Consider the following 25,815-nt stretch of genomic DNA (forward strand, 5'->3'; position numbering starts at 1 on the left):
TGTAGATGTTCACAGTATTACACAATAGTTTCTTACCTATCTTTCAGCCTTGTATTTCATTTTCTGTTTTACATTCATATCTCTTCCATGCTTGCATTGGTATGTCTCGGTGCCTGTCACAGTTGTTGCCATTCCTTCCACAAATCTTTTTCCCATTTTTATCTTTTCTAGTCAAAGTCATGTTATTGAAATCTTGACAATGGGTAAGGATATAATAGTACAACTCTGAGTGAGGATAACAAGTTCCAGTACGTAAAAACAAAACTCATGCATTTAATACTAAAAAACCTCAGTCATAATTGTTTACTCTGGCGATTACTCTCTTGCTCTGAAAAAAAACAAAGATTGTACTGACTAATACAACAGTTTCTTTGGTCACTCATCAATACCCAGAGGTGTTGTAAATCATTTTTGTTGACCTAACAGGCACAAACTTCCCCGTGTGTTCATTCTCATGTCTATTAACCACTGCTTTCACATCAATGAAAGATGATACTCTCGCAACTATCACCTTGCTTAAATAAAAAATCTTTTCGATTAAGGAAGGAATAGTTTGCAGAGATATAAAGTGACTTATGTATGTATGATTGTATAGGCTACAGGTCTATATGCTAATCTCTCAAATAAAGGCTGGCAGAAACACATTTAAAAATCATAATGGTTCCTAATTAGTTTTGAAGTTCAAATGAAAGCTAAACAAGTTTGTTTACCCAGGTGTGTGTGTATGGGCATATTTTTAGACTTTACTGGATTTATAAACACTATTGTTCAGAAATTAAATGCCAACTATTTTAACTATCAAAAACGCTTCCTCTTTTGTTAAAACAACTGCTTATTTGGTATTCGCTTGCCTTTAATGGAGCACGTGTCAGAGATATGGAACCCTGATCTTAAATACTTAGTTGAGGACCTGGAGAAAATTAACCAAAAGGCTTTTAGATGAACATATATGGCTTTAGTTGACTTAATAATATTTCCTTTAAAATGATACGTAGCAACTGGCAATCCCTTGAACACAGACGAGAGCTAAAAGGTTTGCGCGCTTTTAATAAAATACAATGTCAAGATTTTAAAGTTAATATTCATCGGATTAGACAAACCAACTTTCAATATTTTACTAGACGCAACAGCATATGGCATACTATAAATACTAATGCAATGAAAAGTGTGTTTTTAATCGAAGTATTAGAATTTTACAATTTATTTAACTTTTTTGCTTTATTTTTTTAGAATTAAACCATTTTATCTCCACAAGCTAACTAAGCTACCGGAGATACCCTACAGAGATAGACAAACTTTTAGTATCTACAACACTATTCACTCACCATCCCTTCTTATTGCTTTCTCCTTTGCCTGCCAGACTTTCTCTGTCATCACTTATGCTGATTATGTTTAAATATTATACCAGGTTCCTGTTGTATAGTTTCCAGATACTTAAACGGTAACTTTGGTTCACTACTCAGGCGAATATCTTAGATTCTCCGACAAACAGCAAGTCAACTAAAGAACCGTTGTAATGGGAAATGAACTCTATATATCCAATAGAAACAATACTCTTCTTCCAAATAGAGGGTGGCACTCTATTTTTCAACCCTTCTCTCATAGTGGCTTTCAAACAGAGGTGGCTTTCATTTAGAGGTGGCATTCAATTAGAGGTTTTACGGTATCTCGGTTTGAACTTCGTATGAGCATAAAGTTAATTGCTTTAATGTAGTTTCTGCGAGCCACACCACAAATGTGTTTTTAAAAATGGGAGCCTGATCTAGGCAATGAACTTGCTTGGTCTTTTTGGTAATTTAGTTTTGGGCGGTTCGCTTTTGAATGGCTTCTTTTTCTAAAATTTCTTTACTTACTTCAGGTTTTGACAAATGGATTGGTGCCAATAAATTAGTGTCTATCATGCAGTCCATTAGCTATTCAGAAAGGATGATATCCATTTCTAAAGAATACTTTTGTATACCAAAAGCTAGGTATGGTTCATTAGTCTTCTTCCACATTCCTTTTACTGTTTTTCTTGCTCTTTCCACTTCACCATTAATTTTTAAATGCAATAGAGAGTTGGTTGCGCCTGAAGTAGTAATGCTGAGTGAATTTGCAAAACTCTCTTTATGTATATTGAGGCACATATTCGGTACTAGCACATTTGGTATATCATGATGCTGAAAGTAAACTTGAATATGTCTATTATTGTAGGTCAAACAATAGAGCTTAGTGCACCTGGATGAGCCTACTATAGTAATCACTACTATAAGTATCGAAAGTGCTCTGACTTACCACCTAGTAGTTGTCTACTCCTATCTCAACAATGACTAAGAAACTACTACAGAGGATAATAAAGTCAGCTATGAAACTTTGTGGCGTTTCAGAGTTGCAGTCGGTTCAACAACGATATGACTGCCACCTACCCACCAAAAGCTTAAGATTAATAACATCAGAAGCCACACCAACCTTAGTTTTGACAAAGCTACCTTCAGAACATCTGTCTGTGATAAAATTTAGAGTGAACCTACACCAACACTGTTTTAGATCCAAGTGTATATCGTATCTTGATCACAATTTTACCAAGTAATATGATTTTTATGGTATTAAATTTTTATTTTATTTATGTATTTTTCAGTCAGCATCAGTTTTTTTAAGGATTTATACAAACGTTTTATTTTTTTTACTGAGTCAATTACGGAGACAAAATACACACACTTACTTACTGCCAGGTAAATAATTTTCTTAAATTTAAGCAAATCAACACCAATTCCTGACCAAAGTCTGTAAAGCAATGTTGAGGGCAGGGTTGGGTCGCTACAAACAAATCACATGTAAAAGGTATTCCAGTTGCAGTAAAATTTTTCCTTAAAATATTATGTACTTGCATTAGCAGGGCAGTAACAGTAGTAAGCATGTCACAGCCACGCAGTATAACTGCATTGCGTACTTTTACTTTGCATTAGGCAGTATACATGCAATACAACAACACATATTTTTAAGGTACGGTAAGCAGTATTGGTAGTGGTAGTATTGCCACTGCACAGTGTGCAATGCTGGATCAGTGAAAGTGTTGCTTGTGCACATTTCACAGTTCTAGATGCAGTTGGAACGTTTGCATTATTTTGTATGCACAGCACATTGTTATAAAAACTCAACACAGAATCAAGTATTGAGTTGACTTTGACCAAACTACAACACGATTTCAATTATTAAGAGAAGGCAAACAAAATGATCCCAATGAGCTTGTTGCATTAAAGTTTAAAATGAGAATCTATTATGGTTGTGGCATATGTTAATGATAATACGATACAAAGACCCCATCAAAGTCGTAATAATGCCACACTTCCTATTCTGAATTGATATGGGAGTTAGACCGCAAATTTGATTAGTCGATGGTGTTCACTAATGACAATCAAAGCTGAAGCTGTGTACGTAATCCAGTTCCGGTTTCAACTTTTAAACACCATCGATTGTGGTGAGATTATCGGGCAATGTGCAGCAACAGTGAAATTGCAATATAGATGCTTGGAAAGCCAGCAGTGTCATTTGATCCACAGTGCTAATGCACCCCACTAATGCTCAGTCGCAATACACATTCAGTTTCAAGTTTGAAAAAATGCGCATTCGCAGTATGCATGTATTGCTGGATTTCAGGTAAGTGCGTCATGGATGTAAATATGAACTAGATCACATTGGGCATTTTGCCAGTAAGAGCAGTTGCAGAAACAATAAATGTCTACTGCACATTAGAAAGTTGTAACGCACTGCAAATTTTTTACGTGCTGCACTTAGAGGTGGAACGAGACAGGTTTTTTAAGCTCGAGACGAGACTCGAGACACTGTCTTGTAAAAATTCGAGACTCGAGACACGAGACAGTAAAATAATGAGCATTTGGTGATGATTTCACTACACAAGTACTAGCTACTTGGTATATATAAAATTAATCAAACTCTTTTTAAATTGAATTTTCACCTGGTGTAAACGATTTAAATACAACATTTTAATAGTGATATGCATGTAGCCTAGTTTTTGTAAACAAAAGTGACACAAACAGCTCTAAAATACCGAAGTTATATATTCTAAGAATTTTGAGCTTGATCGATCATAATTATTATAAACATATTGCTTTGTACATGTATATTTTTACCATCTATTGAATAGTTCTTACTTTTTAATGTAATGAAACCGATAGCCGTCGCTCTACAAAGAAATACCGCAACTAAAAGAACACACAATAACGCTTTCATTCTTATCGTTTCATTAATGTTAAGTTTTGTTTGTGTATTAGCTGTAGTATGTGAATTATATTTAAATTGTACTCATGAAATTATATTAATTACTGTATACATGCACATGTATATTCTTATATTGAACTAACAAAACGTCATTGTTAACCGAACATGGACTATGGTCGACACGGCCTTTCGTTCGTTTCTCCGTGTCCGGGCAAGTTTTACCCGCGATTGTTAGTATATACGTAATAGAGGCCCGAATTTTATGAAGGGCAGCTGGCGTTTAGACACGATACGATAAAATACAGACATTTTACCCGCAGACTTATTTATTAAATTGGATTATCCGAAGAGTAATTAGATACGACCCGGTATCTGTTTTAAGGACACAGAACCGAACTAAAAAATAACAGGGCCGTTGTCTGGACTACATGATTAGACTCAGTGGCCAACATAATCAGTAGCAACAGGTAGTAACGGACCGTGTATAACTTTAAAGGCAGTTGCCCGCAATCCATTACGATATATGGAGTTGTTGCTACCGCAAGAAGCCATGTTTTAACAACCGTGCGCAGGCGCATTAGTTCTATTTCCTGTCTCGAGTTTGGCAATAGTTAAGTCGAGACGAGACCGATACGAGACGAGACAGGTCGATACTCGAGACGTCTCGTGTCTCGTTCCACCTCTAGCTGCACTGTAATGACGCAGTGCTGTTTTAATGCGTCACACGCCTGGTTGAGGAGTTTAGTGACTCAACCATATAAAAAAGTGTACATTTATCCTACAAAGTGGCAGTTTCAAACCATATTTGAATTTTCGGCTATCATACTGACTTAATTGCTCTTATCTCGCATTTTTAAATACTTGGGGGAGCTTGATGAACGTTCTCCTGAACCCGCAGCCAAAGGCATGTTGAGACATAAACAAGTACCTTTTTAACAACACATAACTATACCATCATTATGAATTTACTGGCTCCTCACATCATAACAGGGATATACGGTTGACTCCACTCAGTTTTCTAAGTATTCTATCCCTCATAAAACGCTTATACCCTTTTTGACAAATAGGTTCAGTAGGTTGAGCTTGGCACAGCTCTTCAACAATGGAACCATCCGGAAATACGTATTGATTACATGTCTCTACCTGTTTTAATAGAAGCGTGTCACCAGTTGAAGGATTCAATATACATGTAGGTACACATGAGAATATGTTTGCAAACTCGTCTTTACTGTCAGGAGCATATAGGATTTCCAAAAGGTATCACACGAGTAATCTGGAATCATCTGTAAATCGTTTAGGCAGAATCTGGAACAACTATTGAAAATTCAACAAACTGGACTAGGGCTCGTGGCTTGTCTCAATTTGAAATAGAATTTCTCAGAGAAACTGATTTACCTTTTCACAGACCCCAAGTAAGTAAGTAAGTAAGTAAGTAAGCCCAAGTAAGGGCTGAAGTGTGCCATGATTACAGTTGATATCAATATCTTTTTGATTTTTTAAAAGTCATTTTTCTGTGGTCGACCTTTGACCATTTTTGGGCCTCTCTTTATGGCTTTTTCATTGGGTCAATTACCGATGCCGGATTACAAACTTTTCTAACTCGTTTAGCATCCCACTTAAGCACTTCTGTTCTGACTTTCTAATTAATATTGGGCAGGTATGTATAGCTGCAACTTTGGCTGGATATACTCTATCATGATCTTCATCAATTCAATGGGCTAAAAAATTGACATCGATTTTACTGAACTCGCATGTTGCTTTATTTCAGGTAAGGCCAGGTTCGTTAAATCATTCACAGTTTTCAGAGTTTTGTCAATTTTATCTCTGTCTGGATCATGTATCAAAATATTTTTTATGTGGCAGATGATAATGTCTATTTCACAGAGCAGTCGGTTTAGTTGCTATTAAAATGATCTCTGATGCCCTAGAAATTCCAAAGAGAAGGCAACTGAAGCTAACCTGTCCAAATGATGTCGCAAGGATTGTCAACTCACAAATATCTTTTGCAAAATTTATTTGTCAAAACCTTCTGTTTGGGTCCATTTGAAAATGGCTTACTTTTACTGAGTGAAGCAATTCTAGCATCTGCTGATAGCCTTGGGTGCACTACGGACTTTGCTTTGGTGAGCTCTATCAGATCAACATATATTTGTACACTGCCTGAGGATTTGACAACTGTTAACATACCATTACACGAGTCAGTGGCTGTTTATACAAAGTGAGATAAACTCCTATTGCGCGATTTCTTCAAGTTCTTCTTGTATTTTTTGTGATGAAATGTGTTCTTTCCAGACTCTATCCGTATTGTTAGGCTTGCTTGCATGTTTTCATGAGATGTTGCAAGTATAGCCTTTTGGTTCTCCTAATCGTTCATACAACATAAGGAAGACCTGCTTCATGAATATATTCTGTTCCTTGGCTTGACAAGTGACCAATTTGAGATTTTCGCAAGCATTTCTGCTAAGTAAGAACATTTTTTGCTTCTGGTATTTTATAATATATAAAATTTCAGTAATTGCAGCAAAGCTTCAAAATATTTCATTCTTGTTTGCAAGGCATTTTATTCTCTTTAACTGAGGTTTTGACTCACCAGTGAGTGTTCCATCAGCTCTAGTGTCGAGCTTTAATGTAGTTGTGCCCATTCACTTCTACCTGAGCCAATGAGCCATGATTCAATTTGCCCAATTGTTAACTCGCCGGTGAATATGACTCCACTTTCAGATTCTACCACTTTAGCTATTGAAGCGGGCCCTAGCTACTGCATAATGCCCTTGCTTGTGATACTTTTGGCATTGAGCAATTTTAGCAGGACAATCCTTATTAGGAAGGAGTGGAGCTAGACTGTATCAGGAGCACTTCTCAATGTAACTTGTGGAATTTTTATGGAGATGTTTATACGGATGTTAATGAGGGATAGTAAGTAATAAAACATTTCAATAAAACATTAGTAATAAGAAACAACAGAGAAGGCAACTTCTAATTGCACAACAACAATGTTGCATTAAAATGGAGATGAATTAGTCTTCTAGTAAATAGCACCTTTATCTGTAAAACTAGTAACTCATTCTGGCCTAATTTAACAAAATTTGACAATACATTACTCAAATTAATTTTGTTTTTCAAGTAATAATTTAAGCCTACTACAATGGTTGTTGTTTTTTTCAACAATAACACAACTTCTATCTAGGCTCTGGAAAAAGGCAATAACCAGCTTTTGGACCCGAAATAGCTTCCAATGGGCTGAGCTTGCCCGTGCAAGATCCTGTTGGTGCAAGCTAGTGCTGGTGCAATGTTAGCCACAGGTGCAATAATCCGAGGAGGCCAGCTATCTGATTATCTCTTTGTATGAATGTGATATGTTTAATACAAAGTTAGTGCATTAAGATTACTTGTTGTTCTTCTAGAGTGAAGGGAAAGTTTAGTGTGTGCTACAGGTTTTGTGCGCAAGACTAATTTGAGGCATAATTAGAGTTGCAGTGCTACTTATAGGCTGGAAGGTTAGGCTAACATTTAGAATATTTAGTAACAACGGCCAGGGTTGTTGTATTTTGTAAACTCACATATACATGTATTTTGGTTGTTTAAATAACTAGTCAGTTTTAAGTTTAAAATAGAATGCACACGCCAAAAAAGACCATATATGATGAGATAATAAATACAAGAATGCAAAAGCAGTTTACAACCAATTGGTAATAATATGGAATAAATCTGTATGTATCTGTATGTAAATCTATATGTCTGCATGAACTTCTAGTAGGAAGTTCATGCATACATACCACCATGGGCTAGCCTAGTCTCGTACTCAAGGATTTTCACCACACCATAACCTAGCTGCAGTATAGACAATACTAAAATTCAATGAAAATCACCTCATCTGCGTTGTTTATTTCAGCTCTTTTGTTTCTGATAAGTGTAACAGCAACCTGTGAGCAGTTAATTTTCATATTAGAGCATACTTCTTAGTGGAACCTAGAATTACCAAGTTGAAGACAGAGTGAGACTGTAAGGATAGACAAAGAGCTAGCAGAAGGAGGATGAGATAATTATTGGGAGTTGTACCATAAATGTCCGACTTGGAAATGCAGGTGCTGATAATTCCATACAGCAATAGCGTAGCGTCACATGGAAACAGTTGTTTGTGTTGCGTGCGTGTGGGGGGGGGGTTGGTGGGTGTGGCGGAAATCCTTGAGTGCGGGACTAGGCTAGCCCATGCATAACACTCTCACTTCAATACATCATAATGACTGTTATTTTACAAGCACTGAATTTCGTTGAATTTTAATATAGTCTATAATGCAGCTAGATTATTGATGGTGAGTCTTGAGAAAGGTCAACGACGGTTTAAGAAGACATTTCGAGTTTCTCCTGCGGTCATCGCAAAATCAGATTCTAATATAGCAGGTTCGCCAAAAGCCAATCGCACGAATGAGATTGTGTGATTAGCGACTCCACTTAGCACAGTTTAGTCTTATTAAGGTTAACTATTTGTTTGTTGTCAATAAGAGCAAAGTTAGGCTTGTCTTGTGATTGATCATTCGTTTGATGTGTTGAACGTAAGGAAACTGCAATGCATGGTTTTATCATGATTCACATAATGTTTACGAGATAGCTCACAATAACTATCTTCTGAATCAATGTATGTTCCAGCAAAAGTTATTTGGTGGCACCGATGGATGATTTGTGCTTTCGCTTCAACACGTAGATAATGCTGCTCATGAAAATTCAATACCCAACTGCTCGCATAAGAAAGAAGTAAGTAATAGTTATATGAAACCAATGATATAAACCCCCGTGGGAGATTTATATCATTGATGAAACCGAGTTTAGGTTTGGTAATCATTGGGTAAGGTATTCATAAGTATTTTTAAAACCTAGTTGCTTTTTATGATCGTAGTAAGCATGATGGAAACAACATTTGGAGACACGATTTTTAATAAAAGTAATGTGGCATTTTATTAAAGACATTATTATTATTCTGCTATTTATGATATATATATATATATATATATATATATATATATATATATATATATCAATTACTCAAGCGTCAGTCACAAAGACATAGTGTCAATGAAAGCTAGGCCTCTTTCTTCAAATTACCAAATATCTTTATTTTTAGATGTATGCTCAAAACGCTTTTGAGGCTGAAAATATCTTAAATATAACCACAATTCTGCTCAAATGTCTTCCATAATGATGTTTAAATACTCATAATTATAGTTGATACACACAATGTTGCTCTAATCACTCTGTTATTATTTGCCCTAGAAACAATGGTACACCAGTGCAGTTTTTATTGCCTAAAAATGCAGAATAAATGCTAAGTGTACAGTTTTGGCTTAATGAAGAATACCACATCTCCAAATGTTTATTATTAGCCTGCAAAATAGTGTATTCATAATTGTAACTGCATTTGAAGCATTAACATATTTATTGTTTTATAGATCTGTTAATATCGTAATTAATTTACGGAAAACAGAGCTGATTTGAAATTTGTTGAGCTTTTGGGTTTTTTCAAAACCTGCTTTTAAAAACCTTATGTTTTCATCAAGTACCTGAATTGTGTATAAAAGCACAGATTTACTTGAAATAGTTTTTACCTATCTGTATAACTTTACCGTAAATAGTGTAATGCTCCCAAAATGATATAAATTTTTCTTGTTTTATTATTTTAGTATTTAACTAATCACCTCTAAAATTTAATTGGTATATGAGGCCAATATAGATGAAGTTAAAATTTCCAATGTTGTGAGCTTGAGCTCAGCTTCATTCACATACAAGGCAATTGCAAGCAATTGGTGTACTAGTACTCACTCATCTCAACAGTAGTATTAACAGTATAAAAGTAGGCTATATCGCTGTAATAAATAATAAGATAACGTTGTTATATGAGGGTAAGTCTTTTAACCTAAGCCTGCGCGGTGATCTGGGAAATAAACTATACCTCTTTGTAGGAAAAAAATTTCTCACTCACAACATTGTTGCTTATTGTGAATTTAGTCAATAACCATAAATTATATTTTAACTTCATCTTTATTTTGTTTTGATTTAAAATATGTAAACCAAATGGCTGTAAAATTATTTTTTAAATGATTATATAGGCTGAATTCTTAACATTTCATCTTTTTTCTTAGAAGATAATAATATGTATTGATATGATCATACCACATACATTTCTATTTACTTCAAGTTATATGCATGTGTGCATATATGTATGACTTGAAATAAAATGTATGCGGTGTTTGCATGAAATAAAATGAAAATAAGTAACAATATTGTAAATAAGTATTTTGATTTTCCAACAAATGGGTCAAGTTGATTTCGCATACCACCATGTGTTAAATTGATGCCTTCATCAACAATTTAGACATAAATAATTATGTTTGTTTTATTTTTAGCTTACAAATACTGTACTGTGAGTTGCACAAGTAGACAAGAAGACAAACAGAATGGCTAGTAAAGAAGAAGCTGTTCGACATGGTGTAGGCGTGAGGTTTCAAGTTCGGAAACTGTTTGACAGGTAATTTAGTAATACCTCAGGTTGAAATTTGTTTTTCAGCTTACTACTTATAACATTAATTGGAGGCAAAAAATGGGCCATATCAAATGACATTTTTTCAGCTAGGATTTTACTGGAACTTGGAATTTTTTGAAGCGTGTGCAAGGTTAGTTAGAGAATGTTTACAGCAGGCTGGTGTTTCTTGCCACTCAGCCCTCGATTCAGCGTATTGAGAGTAAAAGAGGTATTGTTGGCTGAAAGGTAACTGATTGACAACATTTGTTAGTGACATGCACACACTGTGATTTTTAAAGATTATTGAAAATGACAAGTGCCATTGAAATTATTATTTTTTTGGAAGATTGCAGAAAATAGCTTTTAATAAATAACTTTATTGACTAATAAACAGCCAGCACAGATGGTATTGGTCAATAAACAGCAAATGGCGAAACTATGTCCAATAAACAGCCGGCACAGATACTATTGTCCAATGAACAGCCAGCAAAGATAGTATTGGCCAATAAACAGCCAGCCCATATTATTGATGACTAGGGTGTATCGTTAAGTAGTAAGCACCCCTTGTGTGACTATTAACACATTGGTCATGTCAGACATAAGTCCACTAAAATATGATCAATAAACAGTTATTTGCAGTTATCATATGGATTTTTTTTCATTATATTATGCATTACCTACTAGAATTTCATAGTACACTCTGATCTTATTATGAGACTGTCAGTCATTTCATGAGGCACGTCTATGTAGTCATGCTATGATGACTACCTTTTGGCCCACTAGGCGATTCTGTCATTTACACCTTGGAGTTTTTCTAATTACATCGCGTAATTGCCTCAATCAAGTTTGGAGCTTTCCCGCCTCATTCGATGCCCAATATACATCTATGGTGCCTCCGTTGAAGCATCTATTGTAATGGCTTGTAAATTCCTTCTACCACTTTTGTGGTTTGCTACAAGTGGAAGTGCTATGGCACTCTTTTGGCTTTTGTTATACTTTTGGGTTACACCTTATTACTATTCATTACTATTATTATTCATATCGCACACTTTTCTTCAGTTTTATTGCGGGGCTGTTTGGTTATCTTTGATGTTGTAACTAATCTTATTTTACTGATTTTAGATGTTTAAAACTGGAAATTATGCTATGCTGTTCATGTCACTCAAAAATAATTAATTTTTGCTTCTAAAACTGGTTCGTTCTAGTAGCAGGTTACTAGTCAAGGAATTCTTTTGATGATTCCCTGGAGTACTTTAATCATCAGAAATTAGAGGATACTCATCTTGCACACATCGATGAGGCTACTGGTGTAAAGCAATATTTCAGAAAACCATATCCTGTTGTGAATTAACCAAATATGTTCCAATCGCTTTTATCTTGTTTACACCTGTTTTGACCAGCCAATGCCCAAACCTGATGTTGGGATAAAATGGCGACACCTGGGTCCGCTAGGGCTGAAGTGCTACGCTGGGCCGACGAGCGGATCATGTTTCCATATGGTGCTATAGATTTATGTCGATTTATAGTCGATTTATGTAGACTTTTATGTCAAGTTTGTATCTTTAAGATCTAAGTTTCTGTAAGGTTCCTGCTCAATCAGGTAGTCAAGGAACGTTTCGATTTTTGTGTTGGTCTATACAGCCTTGTCTTCTGCATTTTACAGTTTCAAGTAAAATCAGATAGAGCATTTCAATAACGAATTTTTCTGAATATGATGCAACGCGAAAGCAAGGCCTATGTGCACTTGCAAGTGCGACGCCGTTAATCGTTAAGGCCGTTTCCATGGTACAAAGATGGCTGGCACATCATACGGGTATTTTGATTGTAAACAGCGACACTGAATCGCAACAGAATGAGAGCGACATGATTGTTTCCATATGACGCTACACTATCATACGCTACGCTGTATGGAAACTTAATAATTATCAGCACCTGGATTTCCAAGTTCGACATTTATGATACAACTCTCAAGAATCACCTCTCCTCCCTCTGCTCGCTCTTCGTCTATCCTTACAGTCTCACTCTGTCTTCAACTTGGTAATTTTAGGTTCCACCAAGAGGTATGCTCTAATATGGAGGCTAACTGCTCCCAGGTTGCTGTTACACTCATCAGAAACAGAAGAGCTGAAATAAACACCGCAGATGAGGTGAGTGAGATGACCAGATATCTAGCATGCTTTAGTGGACCTCTTATTGTTGTTCGTATCGAGTCTGTTGTGGTTTTTTTGAGTTTTCTCCGATTAGTCTTTGTCACGGTTCACATTGGTCGAAAGATTTGGTCGAAAAAACTTTCACATTGGTAAAAATTTTCAACCAGGCTGAACATTTCCTTTTGCATTACAACAGTATTCTTATACACGGTTTGTCTGTTTGGTGTGTGAACAATGTGAATCAGACTGAAACCTCTGCAGTTAGAAGTTGCATTGTCACATTTTCATTGATGTTTGTACAGCCAAACTTTGACTTACGATTACCTCTATGTAAAAATTGATTGATATATGACATAAATTTGGCGCGCAGTGTAATTTTTAACATACGGTGCCGAGATTTTTTTCAAAATGTAGTTTTATAAGTAACAGTAAACAAAGCTAGTACAATAAAACAACAAAATACAATATGAATCAAATTGGTTTAAAATGTATATAGTTTAAGTTAGAGGGAGTTATGCTGTATATATATCTCACTGAACCTTTCTTATGTTTAGTTTCTAAGGTCGCTTTTAAGTTTTTAGTGCGTTTCTATGGCAACATAACAATAAAAACTTTTTTACTGATGATTATTTACTTCATGAATTTAATTTTACTTTTAATTCATGCAATAAACTCTCATAAGAAGGTTTGTTTCAACATAGGATGGTTTTGACATTTCAAAACTGACATCTTCATTTGTCAAGGTTTGACTGTAATCCCAAGGTGTGTTGTTATATCTTCATTTATCAGCAGAAGTATAGCAGTGTCTTTCATTCACACTTTGTTTTACTCTAATACCACAGTCGAGCTTCAGAGGTAAGTGAGCTACTGTAATCAGTTTTGGTGATGGGACGAAAACTCCAAAAATACTTCAAAGTGCCGTGGGCTTCTTCTCTGCCATTAGTTACGCCCATAAAAGGTTGAACAAATTGCCAGAGTTTGCTAGTGAGCACAATATATACATATAACAATATTTCATGAATCAGTACTTGGACGGTTTGCATAAAGTACTAGTTGGCTAAGGATATGATGGTCGATTTTTACAAATCTACATGTAATCATAGCGACTATCAAACAAAAAGATGACTTAAATTTGCGAGCTTCTTATATCTTATCTGTTATAATTGGTAGCCCATAGCTAGATGGTAGATTATGTATCTATTGCATGCCCTGCATGGAATCCTCCTTCATCCTGTCATGATACTCTGCTTTACTGTTGCTGAATGTCCACATTGTAAACAAAATAACACGTGGCACGTGACCATATTAATATACTTTCATGTTGGTTGCGCAATTACTGAATCACTATCATCAGAATTTATCACCATCACAGCTTTCTGTGACCACAGGTTCTGTGGTCATTGCAAAATTACTAATGTTGGCACAAGCTAATATCAACTACTAAGAGCTAGGTATGAATATTTCAGGAACACAGCTTCAGGTCCATAGCTGAACACAGCTATGGACCTGATAAAATGGACTATTTATCTGGTCTAAACCAGTCATAAACATGACTGGTTTAGACCAGATAAACACAACTTTTCGATTTCCACATAGTAATGGCAAACAGATACTCTCAGCAAGTTTAGAAAGATTTCGCCAGACAAAGCTATATATACCCGTATATATACATGCATATATATGTATATAAACATATATATGTTTATATATGTATATATATATATACACCTATCCATATGGCATTTAAAAACTCAGTCTAATTATATATAAAAATATATATAGCCGAATGCCTGGCATTGCACGGGTATTAAAGAACAGCCTATAAACAGTGACAGGTAATGTAGTTGCCATTGGCCAATTTGAGTAAGCTATATATATACGTATGTATATATACAAATACAGTCAAACATGGATAACTCGAACTTCACGGGACCGAGCGAAAGTGTTCGAATTATCAGAGCGTTCAAGTTATCAGAGCACTGTCACAAGTCCATGTATTTACTTATTTATTTGTAGATACATGTACATATACAAACTATAATATAAATCAAAAGCACAAATGGTTTGTTTCAAATTAAATGCTTCTAATGTAAAGTTTAAAACGTTTTTATCAAAATGTATAGATATTTTTCTATCACTTGAGATTAGTTTGTTGTTTGAGGTGATGTTATTGCCAGGACGTTTTTTAGATTGACATTGGCAAAACTTGATCGTTGTTGAAATGCTCAAAAGAAAAGACATCTTTTTCTTTTGAGCGTTTTACCCACGATCAATTTTGCCGATTTTTCTTGAAGTTTATGCAAAGATTACCTCACTTTACCTTGCTTCCGAAGGGCGATCGCTAAGCGGATGTTTGGTATAAATCAAATTTCACCAAACCTTTAGAAAAGTTGTTGACAAAAATATTTTGCCGATGGTGGTAATAACGACGCTTATGAATTACGAAGTTGAGGTTTACCTCTATGGCTTGGAATAAAGTGATTTTCTAAAGCGAAAACAACCGTTTCGGGAGCCGTTGGGAAAAAAACAGTTCGAGTTAACAGTGTTGAGTTCGAGTTAACAGTGTTGAGTTCGAGTTATCTATAGCAATTTATCATTACGTGGGAACGGACCAAAGAAACCGTTCGAGTTAACCATGTGTTCGAGCTATCCGTGGGCGAGTTATCCATGTTTGACTGTATATGTATATATACAAATATATGTATATTACATGTATATGTATATTATATATATAATTAATAGTTATTTAATACCCGTGCAACTTGAGCATTCCGCTATTATATATATGGTCAGTATTACTAAAATACATGTAGTAACTAAGAAGAACTCTACATTGAAAATAGAATTTCCGTGGAGTAAAATAACACAGATAGCAGACCAATGGCAAATAACTTGTTCAGGTTGGTGATAAAGGTTATAGTATTGAGATAGTATAGTATAGCTACTCAGCATCATAGGATTATCTGCACACCTATAATTGCGTATTACAAGTACCAAAAGTAACTTTTGGTTAAACTGTTCAGAACTAAAATGTTGAACACTCTCTGACAGGTAAAAGAGGACGTTTTGTACTAAGTTCGAGCAAAGCTCTTGTTCTGCATTTCCTTTCCTCCCTCGGCAGCTCCTGTCCATCTTTGATTCTAGATCTAGCTAGTATTTACTTGGCTGCCTTTTTCTTTCACATCTGTCGCTCCTGCCTCCTGCTTTGCACTGCTTACCTTTGTTATGTTTTACTCCTGTCTGTTAGGCAATAAAGTAACCCCCAGTTAGGATTGCTGTCCTCCATTAATCAGTTTGAGGATATCCAAAAGGGATGTTGTGAACTCTGTTTAGTTTTTACCTATTTTGTGAAAAAAATTTGTATGTTTTTCATTGTGTGCTGAGAGTCAACGATCTTTGCCTTAATCCAGTAATAAAATGATATAAAGGCTTTCAAAGTTTCATGTAGTTTTTCTGTTTGTAATTGTTCACTTTCTCTATTTTATTATTAGAGATGCCCTGATCTAGGTATTAATATAATTATTGACACTGGTAGAAAGGTTAAGCAATGGGTATCAGTTGATCTCCCCTTAAACACATCTGAAACTTCAGATATTTTTTTGAACTCAATTGAACGTAGAAGTCAAATCCGCAAAAGTTGATCGCTGACGATAGTTTTGAACACTATTATATTCACTTGTATTTGGAAAGAAAATGCTCCAGTCCTGATATCTGGAACAGTCTTCGTTGATGTTTTTTTAGGAAAATTTTAGACTTTCAATGCTTTTTTAAACACAATTTAACATATAAATAGCATCTTAAACCACTACAAAATATCATAAACTTCAAGTTTTTATTACTCAGATATAAATATCTAGTAAGTTCTAATACTCACAAATTACTGTTATTCACATCCTAACAACATACTTGGTAAATTTGGTAAACAGTTTGCTTGTTTTAGTCTGGATGTAAATAATACGTGTCGCAAGTCCCATTTACAGTAACAAAAATTATTATAACCAATCACGACCTGGGAATTCAGTGTGACACGTGTACTTGTATTCACTGGTATTCTGAAATAATTAATATAGTTATTCTTTTCTAAACAATAAAAAATGCATGAATATACATTCTATGTATGTTTTTTTATAATAAAAAACAATCAATTGTACAACATAAAATTTCTGGATCCAATTATCTTTGGTACTGGTTGGTCAGGTTGGTATACGGATGAGCTCTTGTATTTTGAATATTTCTGATTTAACTTTTACCCAGACACTGAAAGAGTTAGGATAAAAGTTCAGAAAAAGGTCATTGTAGCACTCCATATTCTTGTTTTCAGACTGGTCATACTCTGTTGATGGCAGCCTGCTGCTATGGAGACCGTTTGGTCACGGCAGCTCTTCTTGAGGAGGGGGCAATGGTCAATGCTGTTGATAACGTACGTAAACCTCTAACAACTTGATTTGTTTTTATTAGTAATTACATGTGTACTTAGAAATATTGGTTCTTAGACTCATTGTATTAGTGATTTTGGATTGGTGGGACACCGACAAAGTTTGAGAGATTTGCCTAACCAATTAGGGGTAGACAACTTCATTTAAACTTGAACCTCTTTTAATGAAAGGCCAATGGAAGTGTAGGCTTTTTGATACAGGAGATTGCAGTTGAGATAGCAGGCTACTTTAATAGACTACATAAACTGTTATAATTGTTAAGATTTTCATGGTACAGCTTCTTCAAACAGGCCTTAACATTTTGTTGTACTTGACAAGAAGCTAGCCTGTCGATGAATGGTAAAGTTATGCAGTTGTTAATAGCTTTCACAGGAAATATGTTGTTTCCAACCAAAACACTTTAACACTAGAAAAAAGAAACATCTCCACTAACAGATTTCTTAAAAGCTCATTTAATTCGTTAAAAAATATATTTCAAAATAATTAAACATCAGTTTATAGTATTTTGCTGTAAAACAGACACATTCAGGAACAGATTAAGATTAGACTGCTGCATGCCCCTATCACTCGGTGCGAGCAATCCGTTGAAAATGTCTGCTGCACTTACTGCAAACAGAGGCTGCCTGCGTTTTAGGAGCATTGTTGCATAGCATTGTCTATGTGATCATGGCTGAGCTTGTCTGAGACCAGCTACATGTACAAGGAAATGCCAATGACTGGAAACATGCCCAGCCATGAGAGCAATTTAACTTTAGATGCTATTCCTATCCACCATTGCTGGTCATTTTTTGGAATTGCATCCCTTGTTGTTCGCATGTCACACGCACTAAACCATTAGCCCACAGCTGATCGCATCTTACACAGTAGAAATATTTTTATCACAGCAATTCCTACTTTTGTTGTAGACTGTAGTTTGGTGTATATGTTGCTTAGTAGCATATGCATTTTAATCCTGCTTGTCGAATCACTTGTACCCAATCGGGCGTCAATAGTTTGGTTTTGTTGGCATGAACTGTTTTCTATTTGATTAATGAGTATGCGGCTCCTTCTAGATTTTTCAGAATTCACTTTTACTATTGAAAACTCATGTTCAAACCTGTAATTTACCCCTTCAACAAATATTTGCTAATTGATGGAGTTGTCTACCTTTGTCCGGTCAATTTTTTAACCTGTAGTTGTCTACTTTTGCTAACTGGGCTGACAATGCTTTCCATAAATGACACTAGTAAGGAGGCATGTAAGGTTATTTGTTTAGTGGCAAAGCAATAGATGAAAACAGGAAGTGCAACAATCGGCAACATAATTTGGTAATCCTTACAAGGTCTGAATGTAGACTTGAAAAGCTTTTATGTGATTTTTTTCAAATTTTTTCCATTTCTATGCAGTGAGTACAAAATTTTAACTTGGCTATAAGTTTTTATATTGCTGTACTAGATATAAGTCTTTATGTTACTATACTAGATGTAAGTCTTTATGTTACTATATTAGATATAAGTCTTTATGTTACTATACTAGATATAGGTCTTTACGTTACTATACTAGATATAGGTATTTATGTTACTATACTAGATATAAGTCTTTATGTTACTATACTAGATATATGTCTTTATGTTACTATACTAGATATAGGTCTTTATGTTACTATACTAGATATAGGTATTTATGTTACTATACTAGATATAAGTATTTATGTTACCATACTAGATATAAGTCTTTATGTTACTATAGTAGATATAAGTCTTTATGTTACTATACTAGATATAGGTCTTTATGTTACTATACTAGATATAAGTCTTTATGTTACTATATTAGATATAAGTCTTTATGTTACTATATTAGATATAGGTATTTATGTTACTATACTAGATATAGGTATTTATGTTACTATACTAGATATAAGTCTTTATGTTACTATATTAGGTATAAGTCTATGTTACTATACTAGATATAAGTCTTTATATTACTATACTATATATAAGTCTTTATGTTAATATATTAGATATAAGTCTTTATGTTACTATACTAGATATAAGTCTTTATGTTATATACTAGATATGTCTTTATGTTACTATACTAGATATAAGTCTTTATGTTATATACTAGATATGTCTTTATGTTACTATACTAGATATAAGTCTTTATGTTACTATATTAGATATAAGTCTTTATGTTACCATACTAGATATAAGTCTTTATGTTACTATACTAGATATAAGTCTTTATGTTACTATACTAGATATAAGTATTTATGTTACTATACTAGATATAAGTATTTATGTTACGTTACTATTATAGGCATAAGACCTTATATGATATAAGTTTTGTTATTATATTAGATAGTAATCGTTATGTCTCTATACCTAAATAGAAGTCATAATATGAAAAGTAATCTACATGAACCTGTCAATTCTAATAAATCACCCTGTATGAGATTACCATTATCTTGGTTTCACTAATCTCATCCCCTTATGGATACTGCAAGATGTGGACAAATTTTAGAAAAGTTGCTTATAGTTGCTGTTTTTAATATTTATGTAAACTTTGATGGAGCCAGATTAATTTTCATGCTGTTTAAACATTATTTGAAGTTCTCGTGGTCTTGACACAAATGACGATTTATCTCTGGGTGGCGATCGTAAATATTGTGATAGCCATCTTATAGCCATATATGCGCGACTTTAAAATAAAATCGCTGCTTGTGTTTGAAGATATTTCTAATGCCATGTTGTTATGTGTCAGTATACTAAGTACAGATACATTAGTATACTGTATATATCCAGTCTTCCCTTACCAATCGGTATATATTATCTGATTGGTAAGGGAGACAATTATAAGTTATACAAACAAATTTCACAATTGTAGGTCATCGAAATGCGAAGAATAATTCTCACGCCTTTGCTTGTCACCTCCAACCATAAAACACCCTAGCTATTCTTTGCACAGGTCAAGAAGTAACATTCTAATTAGATGCAATTATTCACTCAAAACATTAACAGTACAATAGAGGTGCGGGTTGGGTTGGACTATACATGTAAATAGTGGGCGTGCTGTTTGTTGAGACAAGCCATCGTCTGCACCTTTGTGCTCCGCAATGCGTTCAGTTTCCTGTGATAATTCAGGTGGGTACGAACTTTCAAATAGTTTGACAAAGGAACTCATGACAGGATGGAGATTGCGTATTTGAGATATTCTTCGACTTATTAAATCATGAACAGGTGGACTAGAGCGCAATCTGGTTGTTAAGAAAGAAAAGATAAGTTTTTGTAATGGTTATGGGGAGTATGGGTGGTTTACGCTTAAACCATTGTCATTCCTTGCCAACCATCTGCTTTGTACCTTTATATACACCTCCTGGGTAGGGCTAGTATTGGGTGTCTGCAGCTGCCAGTACTTTTGGCATTTAATTACCATCATGACCTTCACTGCAGAAGATATCCTTCAGATTATTTCATTTATAGATAGTTTTTCATGAATATCGTGATATATATTACTATATTGGCAATAGTTTAATTTTAAACAGAAATGTTTCCTAAATTGTGCCATACAAGAATCTTAAAACAAACTAAAAAGCAAAAAAGGCAACAGTTAGCCAATAAAATCAAATCAATGGTTTGAAATATAGCGTTTAAAATACCTTTCTTTGCTAAAAGAATGGATATTAATAAAGTGGAAGACTGTTGAAGCAACTAGCAATGATATGTTCATACTAATTATTAGATGTTGTATGCAGTTTTTTCATTGGATGTTGTATGCGATTTGTTCATATCACGTAAGTTGAAATGAGTTGAAAATGTGTAACTGTCATGTGAAAAACAAAGACACAAGCTATGAAAGATCTTGAAATCTATAATTGACGTAGCATTTGCATTTGTCCTCTTGGCTTACGATATTGTTTTGGCTCTATTCAAGTAGTGCTCCTGGAGTCTCAAGAGCCTTTGCCCTGTTATAATTCCATTGGCCAATCACTGTCAAGTCTATAAATCGCTCATCCATATAAATGGCGTTTACTAGACGTGTGGCCATTAGCAGTCGCAGAGGCGTAGAAGAAGGATATCTTAGCCATATGTTCATAATTTAGCCTCAGTATGAGTCGTAAGCCGGCTTTCTCGTTAAAACTCAGCAGCAGTAGTAAGAGTCTCGCCAGCGCATCTTCTACATCTATCCCAAGCATACCTTTGAGTATATATTCACCTGGCTCTCTGTCACCAGACAAGGTAGAGTGAGCGATCCCTTTAACGATTGAGTATGTCAGCTTAGCTTACCGCAAGCAGAGGCTGTGTGCGTTTTCAAGAGCATTGTTGGACACACGATGGCTCTGTAATCTTGGCTAGACATGTCTGAGTCCAGTGGCGAGGTAACCTCGATGTCTGGGGACATTCCCAGTTGCAGGGAGCAATTTAAGGTTGAATGACATTCTTGTCACTATCAGTGGCCTTTTTTGGGTATTGAACCCTAGCCTGTGGTTTACATGTCAGGTATTCTAGACCTTTAGGCCATAACTGTTCTTAGGGTACTCTTCGGCGCTGTCGGCTGTCACAAATACTGTTTTACTCATGACAGGAGTTTGGTCTATGTTTTGGGCGGCTGGAAGATAAACTAATCTAACCTATTTTTTGTATTGTTGTAATACGATTCTTCTTATTATCTTTGTTGTTGTTTTGTTTTTTGTTTTTACAATTGACGTTACTAAATACAGAAGTTGGTCTTTGCTTTAGTAAGTTTTTACAGCTGATGGAAGAAGAATATTACAATTAGATGCTGTTTGTATTGAATGTCGCAAGGCGAAAATGTACATGGAATGCATTAAGTTCCAACCAAGACAGATTTTCACAAAGTTTGGATTCCTGACAGCAGTGATATAGAGCTTTCATTGAGACTTATACTGTGTTTGCTACTGGATTGCTAATGTTTCAAGGATATAGAGCTTTCATTGAAACTTATACTGTGTTTGCTACTGGATTGCTAATGTTTGAAGGATATAGAGCTTTCATTGAAACTTATGTGTTTGCTACTGGATTGCTAATGTTTCAGAAAAGGATGTTAAATTTCTACAAATTTTCTATCCGAAAGGAGATATCTAGTTTTCTTTAGTTGTCACTTTGTCGTCAAGCATTAAAGATATTATATGACATCTTAGAGATCATCGCATGTATAAAAAGTTTGAAGTTTTGCCCATGTTTAACTATATGTTGGTGACCTCACGGCTTCTGATGCTAGTGAGTATTAGGCTTTGATAGCAGTCTCAAAGAAAGGATTTAGTGTTTTCTTTTGCTACAAATTTACTGAGAAAGAACCCGAAAAACGCGAATAGCCAGTCACGAAACCATATATAGAGACATATGTATTTGTCTTCCGAGCCATTTTCGTAAACCGCCATCTTTGCTTGCAGGATTACTGGACATCTCTTATGTATGCTAGTCGAGATGGACACGCAGAAATTGTGGCCGAGTTGATCGCTGCCGACGCTGACTTGGAGAAACGAGATGCGGTGAGTCATAGTAAAACATCTGCAAAAACTTATAAAATAATTTATTAATATATTCTAACGGAATCCTTCTTCCTGCTTAGATTATCTGAATTTCACTGAATTTATCTTTGTTGCAGTTAAGGCACACTTTTATAACGCTGATGACAATGAATTTATCACTTTTATAAAGTTAACCGTGTGAAATTTGAAGATTGACAATTTTTCTCACAGGCGATGCAACACACTAGTCGGGTGTTTCATGACTCAATTTTTATTTAATTTATTTTTATCAAGTATCTTGATCAATTTTTTTATTATTTTTCTCCTTAACCATGTGAATTGTCAGATTATTAAATATTTTATTAAAAATTTTTAAGATTAAAGTTTTTCTCTTTTAAAAAGGGATAACTTATGCGCTGTAAATAGACAACCACTCTAGACATGTTATTTACCAAACCACAGATAAACGCACTGGCCACCCAATTCACCAGCTAAAAACCAATGTTGATTATTAATTTCAATCAACATAAATTTTTCAAGACATGTCAACATTGTCAACTGTTATAGCTCTAACAAACGCTTAAAAGTCCCATATGTGAAGTCTTTTTAAACTTGTTGAGAGTATCTGTCTGCCATTGCTAAGTGGAAATCTAAAAGTTGTGTTTACCTGGTCTAAACCAGGCATGTTGATACAGCTGTGTTCCTGAAATATTCATACCTAGTACTTAGTATTTTATATCAACTCGTGCTATTTTAGGAATTTAAATCTTTATATTTTAGAAACGGAGTTGTCTATACTTTCTTATAATATATAGGATTGCTGCACGTATTCGCATGGTCTTTAAAGGTCACGTTCTAATTCTACCGAATCGCTTGTCTATCGAGACATTCCAATAATACTAGTTTTTTCTAAGTTATTTTAGAATAATTTTTAGCGTTTCTCTTTGGGGTAAAACTTGGATCAACTTGGAGTAAAACTATATTCACAAACCTTTCTTTTTAAAAACCTGTAATAAGCTGCTGTTTTCCTCAGATTTTTAAGGGAGATTTGCTGATCACCACGAGTCTTTTGTTCGTAATCACAATTAAAAGATCTGAATTACGGTATCAAAGAAAATAGATAAATATTGATGCCATGTTATTACAATGAAAAGCAAGCTAAAGTGTATCCACCCGCAATAACTAGAATTTATAATAAGAATAACTCTGTCAAGCACACGGCAGCACGGCAGTAGTATGTATTTGATTAGTAACTTGCATCTTGTGAGATTTAGTGAATTAGTGGCGGCCAGTTTAGAATCTGTCAGTTGTCCCAGACTCAATGGCCTGGTAACAACATTATTCAATCAGGCTTTCAAACCTTTGCTTTGTTGAATGTTTAGAAATATTTTGTAAGAGTTGAAAGTTTGTTACACGTTATCAAGATCTAGTCAGGTGCAGACACCTAGCATATTACATTACCAATTACATCACCGTCATTAGCTGAAAGCCTGTCAGATCAAATTTGAACACAGAATTAAATGCTTTCGTTTTTGAACCCGATATCTTGTCTTTCAAAATTTGCTTTTATTGTAAGAAATAATACAAGTTAGTTAATGATCTGTATCCGGTTTATCTTTAAATTCTATTCTGATTATGTTGTTGTCTCCGACGTGCCCAAGTCATGCCCAGGGGTTTGTTTACGATTGCCCGGTTTTAACACTGTTCTAGTTTCTGCTTATAGCAACAAGTTTAATGCAAAGCTCTTTGATTTTGAAAATGTTTTTGCCTCCAGAATTTATATCTACACTGCGTAGATGGTTTATGATAGTGCTAGCAGCTATGTGAACAGCGTTCCTTAATATACCCCGCCAGGGGATGTAATGCGTGCCTCTCTCCGGTCTATTTGTAACACTGAATATTGATTCATCAGATGCATTCCTTTCTCTATGATCTACCGATTTTAAGCTTTTTATATAATCAGGTAATTTCACATGACTATATAAAACAGAAAGCCACTGAAATATTGGTAGCTTTTTAGAAAAATTTTAAAACATTTGAAATGTTTAAATTCAATTTCAAATGAGCAAATGTTATGTAATCATGTCTAGAGAAAGGCATCATGTTCACAATAGTGAAACAGCTTGGAAACTTGAACCTAAATAAACACCCAGGTTTGCTGGTGTTTTATCAGTTTCCCCAACAGTGCAGCGATTTAATGACATTCAGTTTTATCTCAGCCTCTGACGGAGAACTTAATATATATATATATATTATCTATATATATATCTATATATATAATATATATATATATACTAGATGAATGCCTAGCATTGCACGGGCAAGAAAAAAGTTGTTGCAAACAAAATTTATTTTTAATCAACATGTACGACATTTACCATTCTAACTTTCAATGAAGGTGTTTAGTCTAATTCTGTGTACTGTATAATCCATACTCTACCAGCTGCTGTGTCCACGGCAGCTTTACATATATTGTAATTGCGATAGTCTTGTTGGCCAAGTGATTTTAACCATTTTTCTTCACATACAGGTACGCATTTTTTCTTCTGGTATGGCTTCGTGCATTTTATAGCTGCAGTGTGCAGATGCAGTGTAGCCATGAAAGATTAGCATGTATAATAAGTATGCGCCCAATTTATTCCATTGTATAGCCAGTTGGACAGTGTAATGGGAAAAATATTCCTCCGCAGAACTGGAGGTTTGGAGATCAAATATTCTATGATACGGATTTGTCATTGCTAGATATTAATCAGCTATAGCTAGACAGAGCAGATCAAGGGCATAGACTCACATACCTTTAATGGTATATATATATATATATATATATATATATATATATATATATATATATATATATATATATATATAGACAATAATGTATATATACACTCATGCAATAGACAGTACTTTTTCGGCGAATGAAGAATCCGTATCGCAGAAGATTTGATCATGGAACCTCCCTTTCCCTAGGCAATAAGCTAATCAATTGAGCTACCCGAGATGCATTGGATTCATGTGGCGATATGAGTG

General features: G+C 34.8%; 1 protein-coding gene and 1 long non-coding RNA gene across 5 annotated transcripts in view; both read left to right on the forward strand.

Annotated features, from left to right (window-relative positions):
- Positions 1-8,844: 8,844 nt before the first annotated feature.
- On the forward strand, positions 8,845-12,856 carry LOC137405710 (uncharacterized). Its single transcript, XR_010979799.1, has 3 exons — positions 8,845-8,970; positions 10,617-10,738; positions 12,780-12,856. It is a non-coding gene; the product is annotated as an uncharacterized lncRNA (long non-coding RNA).
- Positions 12,857-17,260: 4,404 nt separating this feature from the next.
- The window catches only part of LOC137407373 (kinase D-interacting substrate of 220 kDa B-like), a 56,352-nt gene continuing 47,797 nt past the window's right edge, over positions 17,261-25,815 (forward strand). For all 4 annotated transcript variants that reach the window (XM_068094006.1, XM_068094010.1, XM_068094008.1 and 1 more), the window contains exons 1-2: positions 17,261-17,302; positions 22,708-22,806. In XM_068094006.1, the coding sequence (XP_067950107.1) occupies positions 17,282-17,302; positions 22,708-22,806 (120 nt within the window). In that variant the 5' untranslated portion in view covers positions 17,261-17,281. The remainder of the gene's footprint in view (positions 17,303-22,707; positions 22,807-25,815) is intronic.

This window comes from Watersipora subatra, chromosome 10, assembly GCF_963576615.1.
Source record: "Watersipora subatra chromosome 10, tzWatSuba1.1, whole genome shotgun sequence".
Classification (NCBI taxonomy): domain Eukaryota; kingdom Metazoa; phylum Bryozoa; class Gymnolaemata; order Cheilostomatida; family Watersiporidae; genus Watersipora; species Watersipora subatra.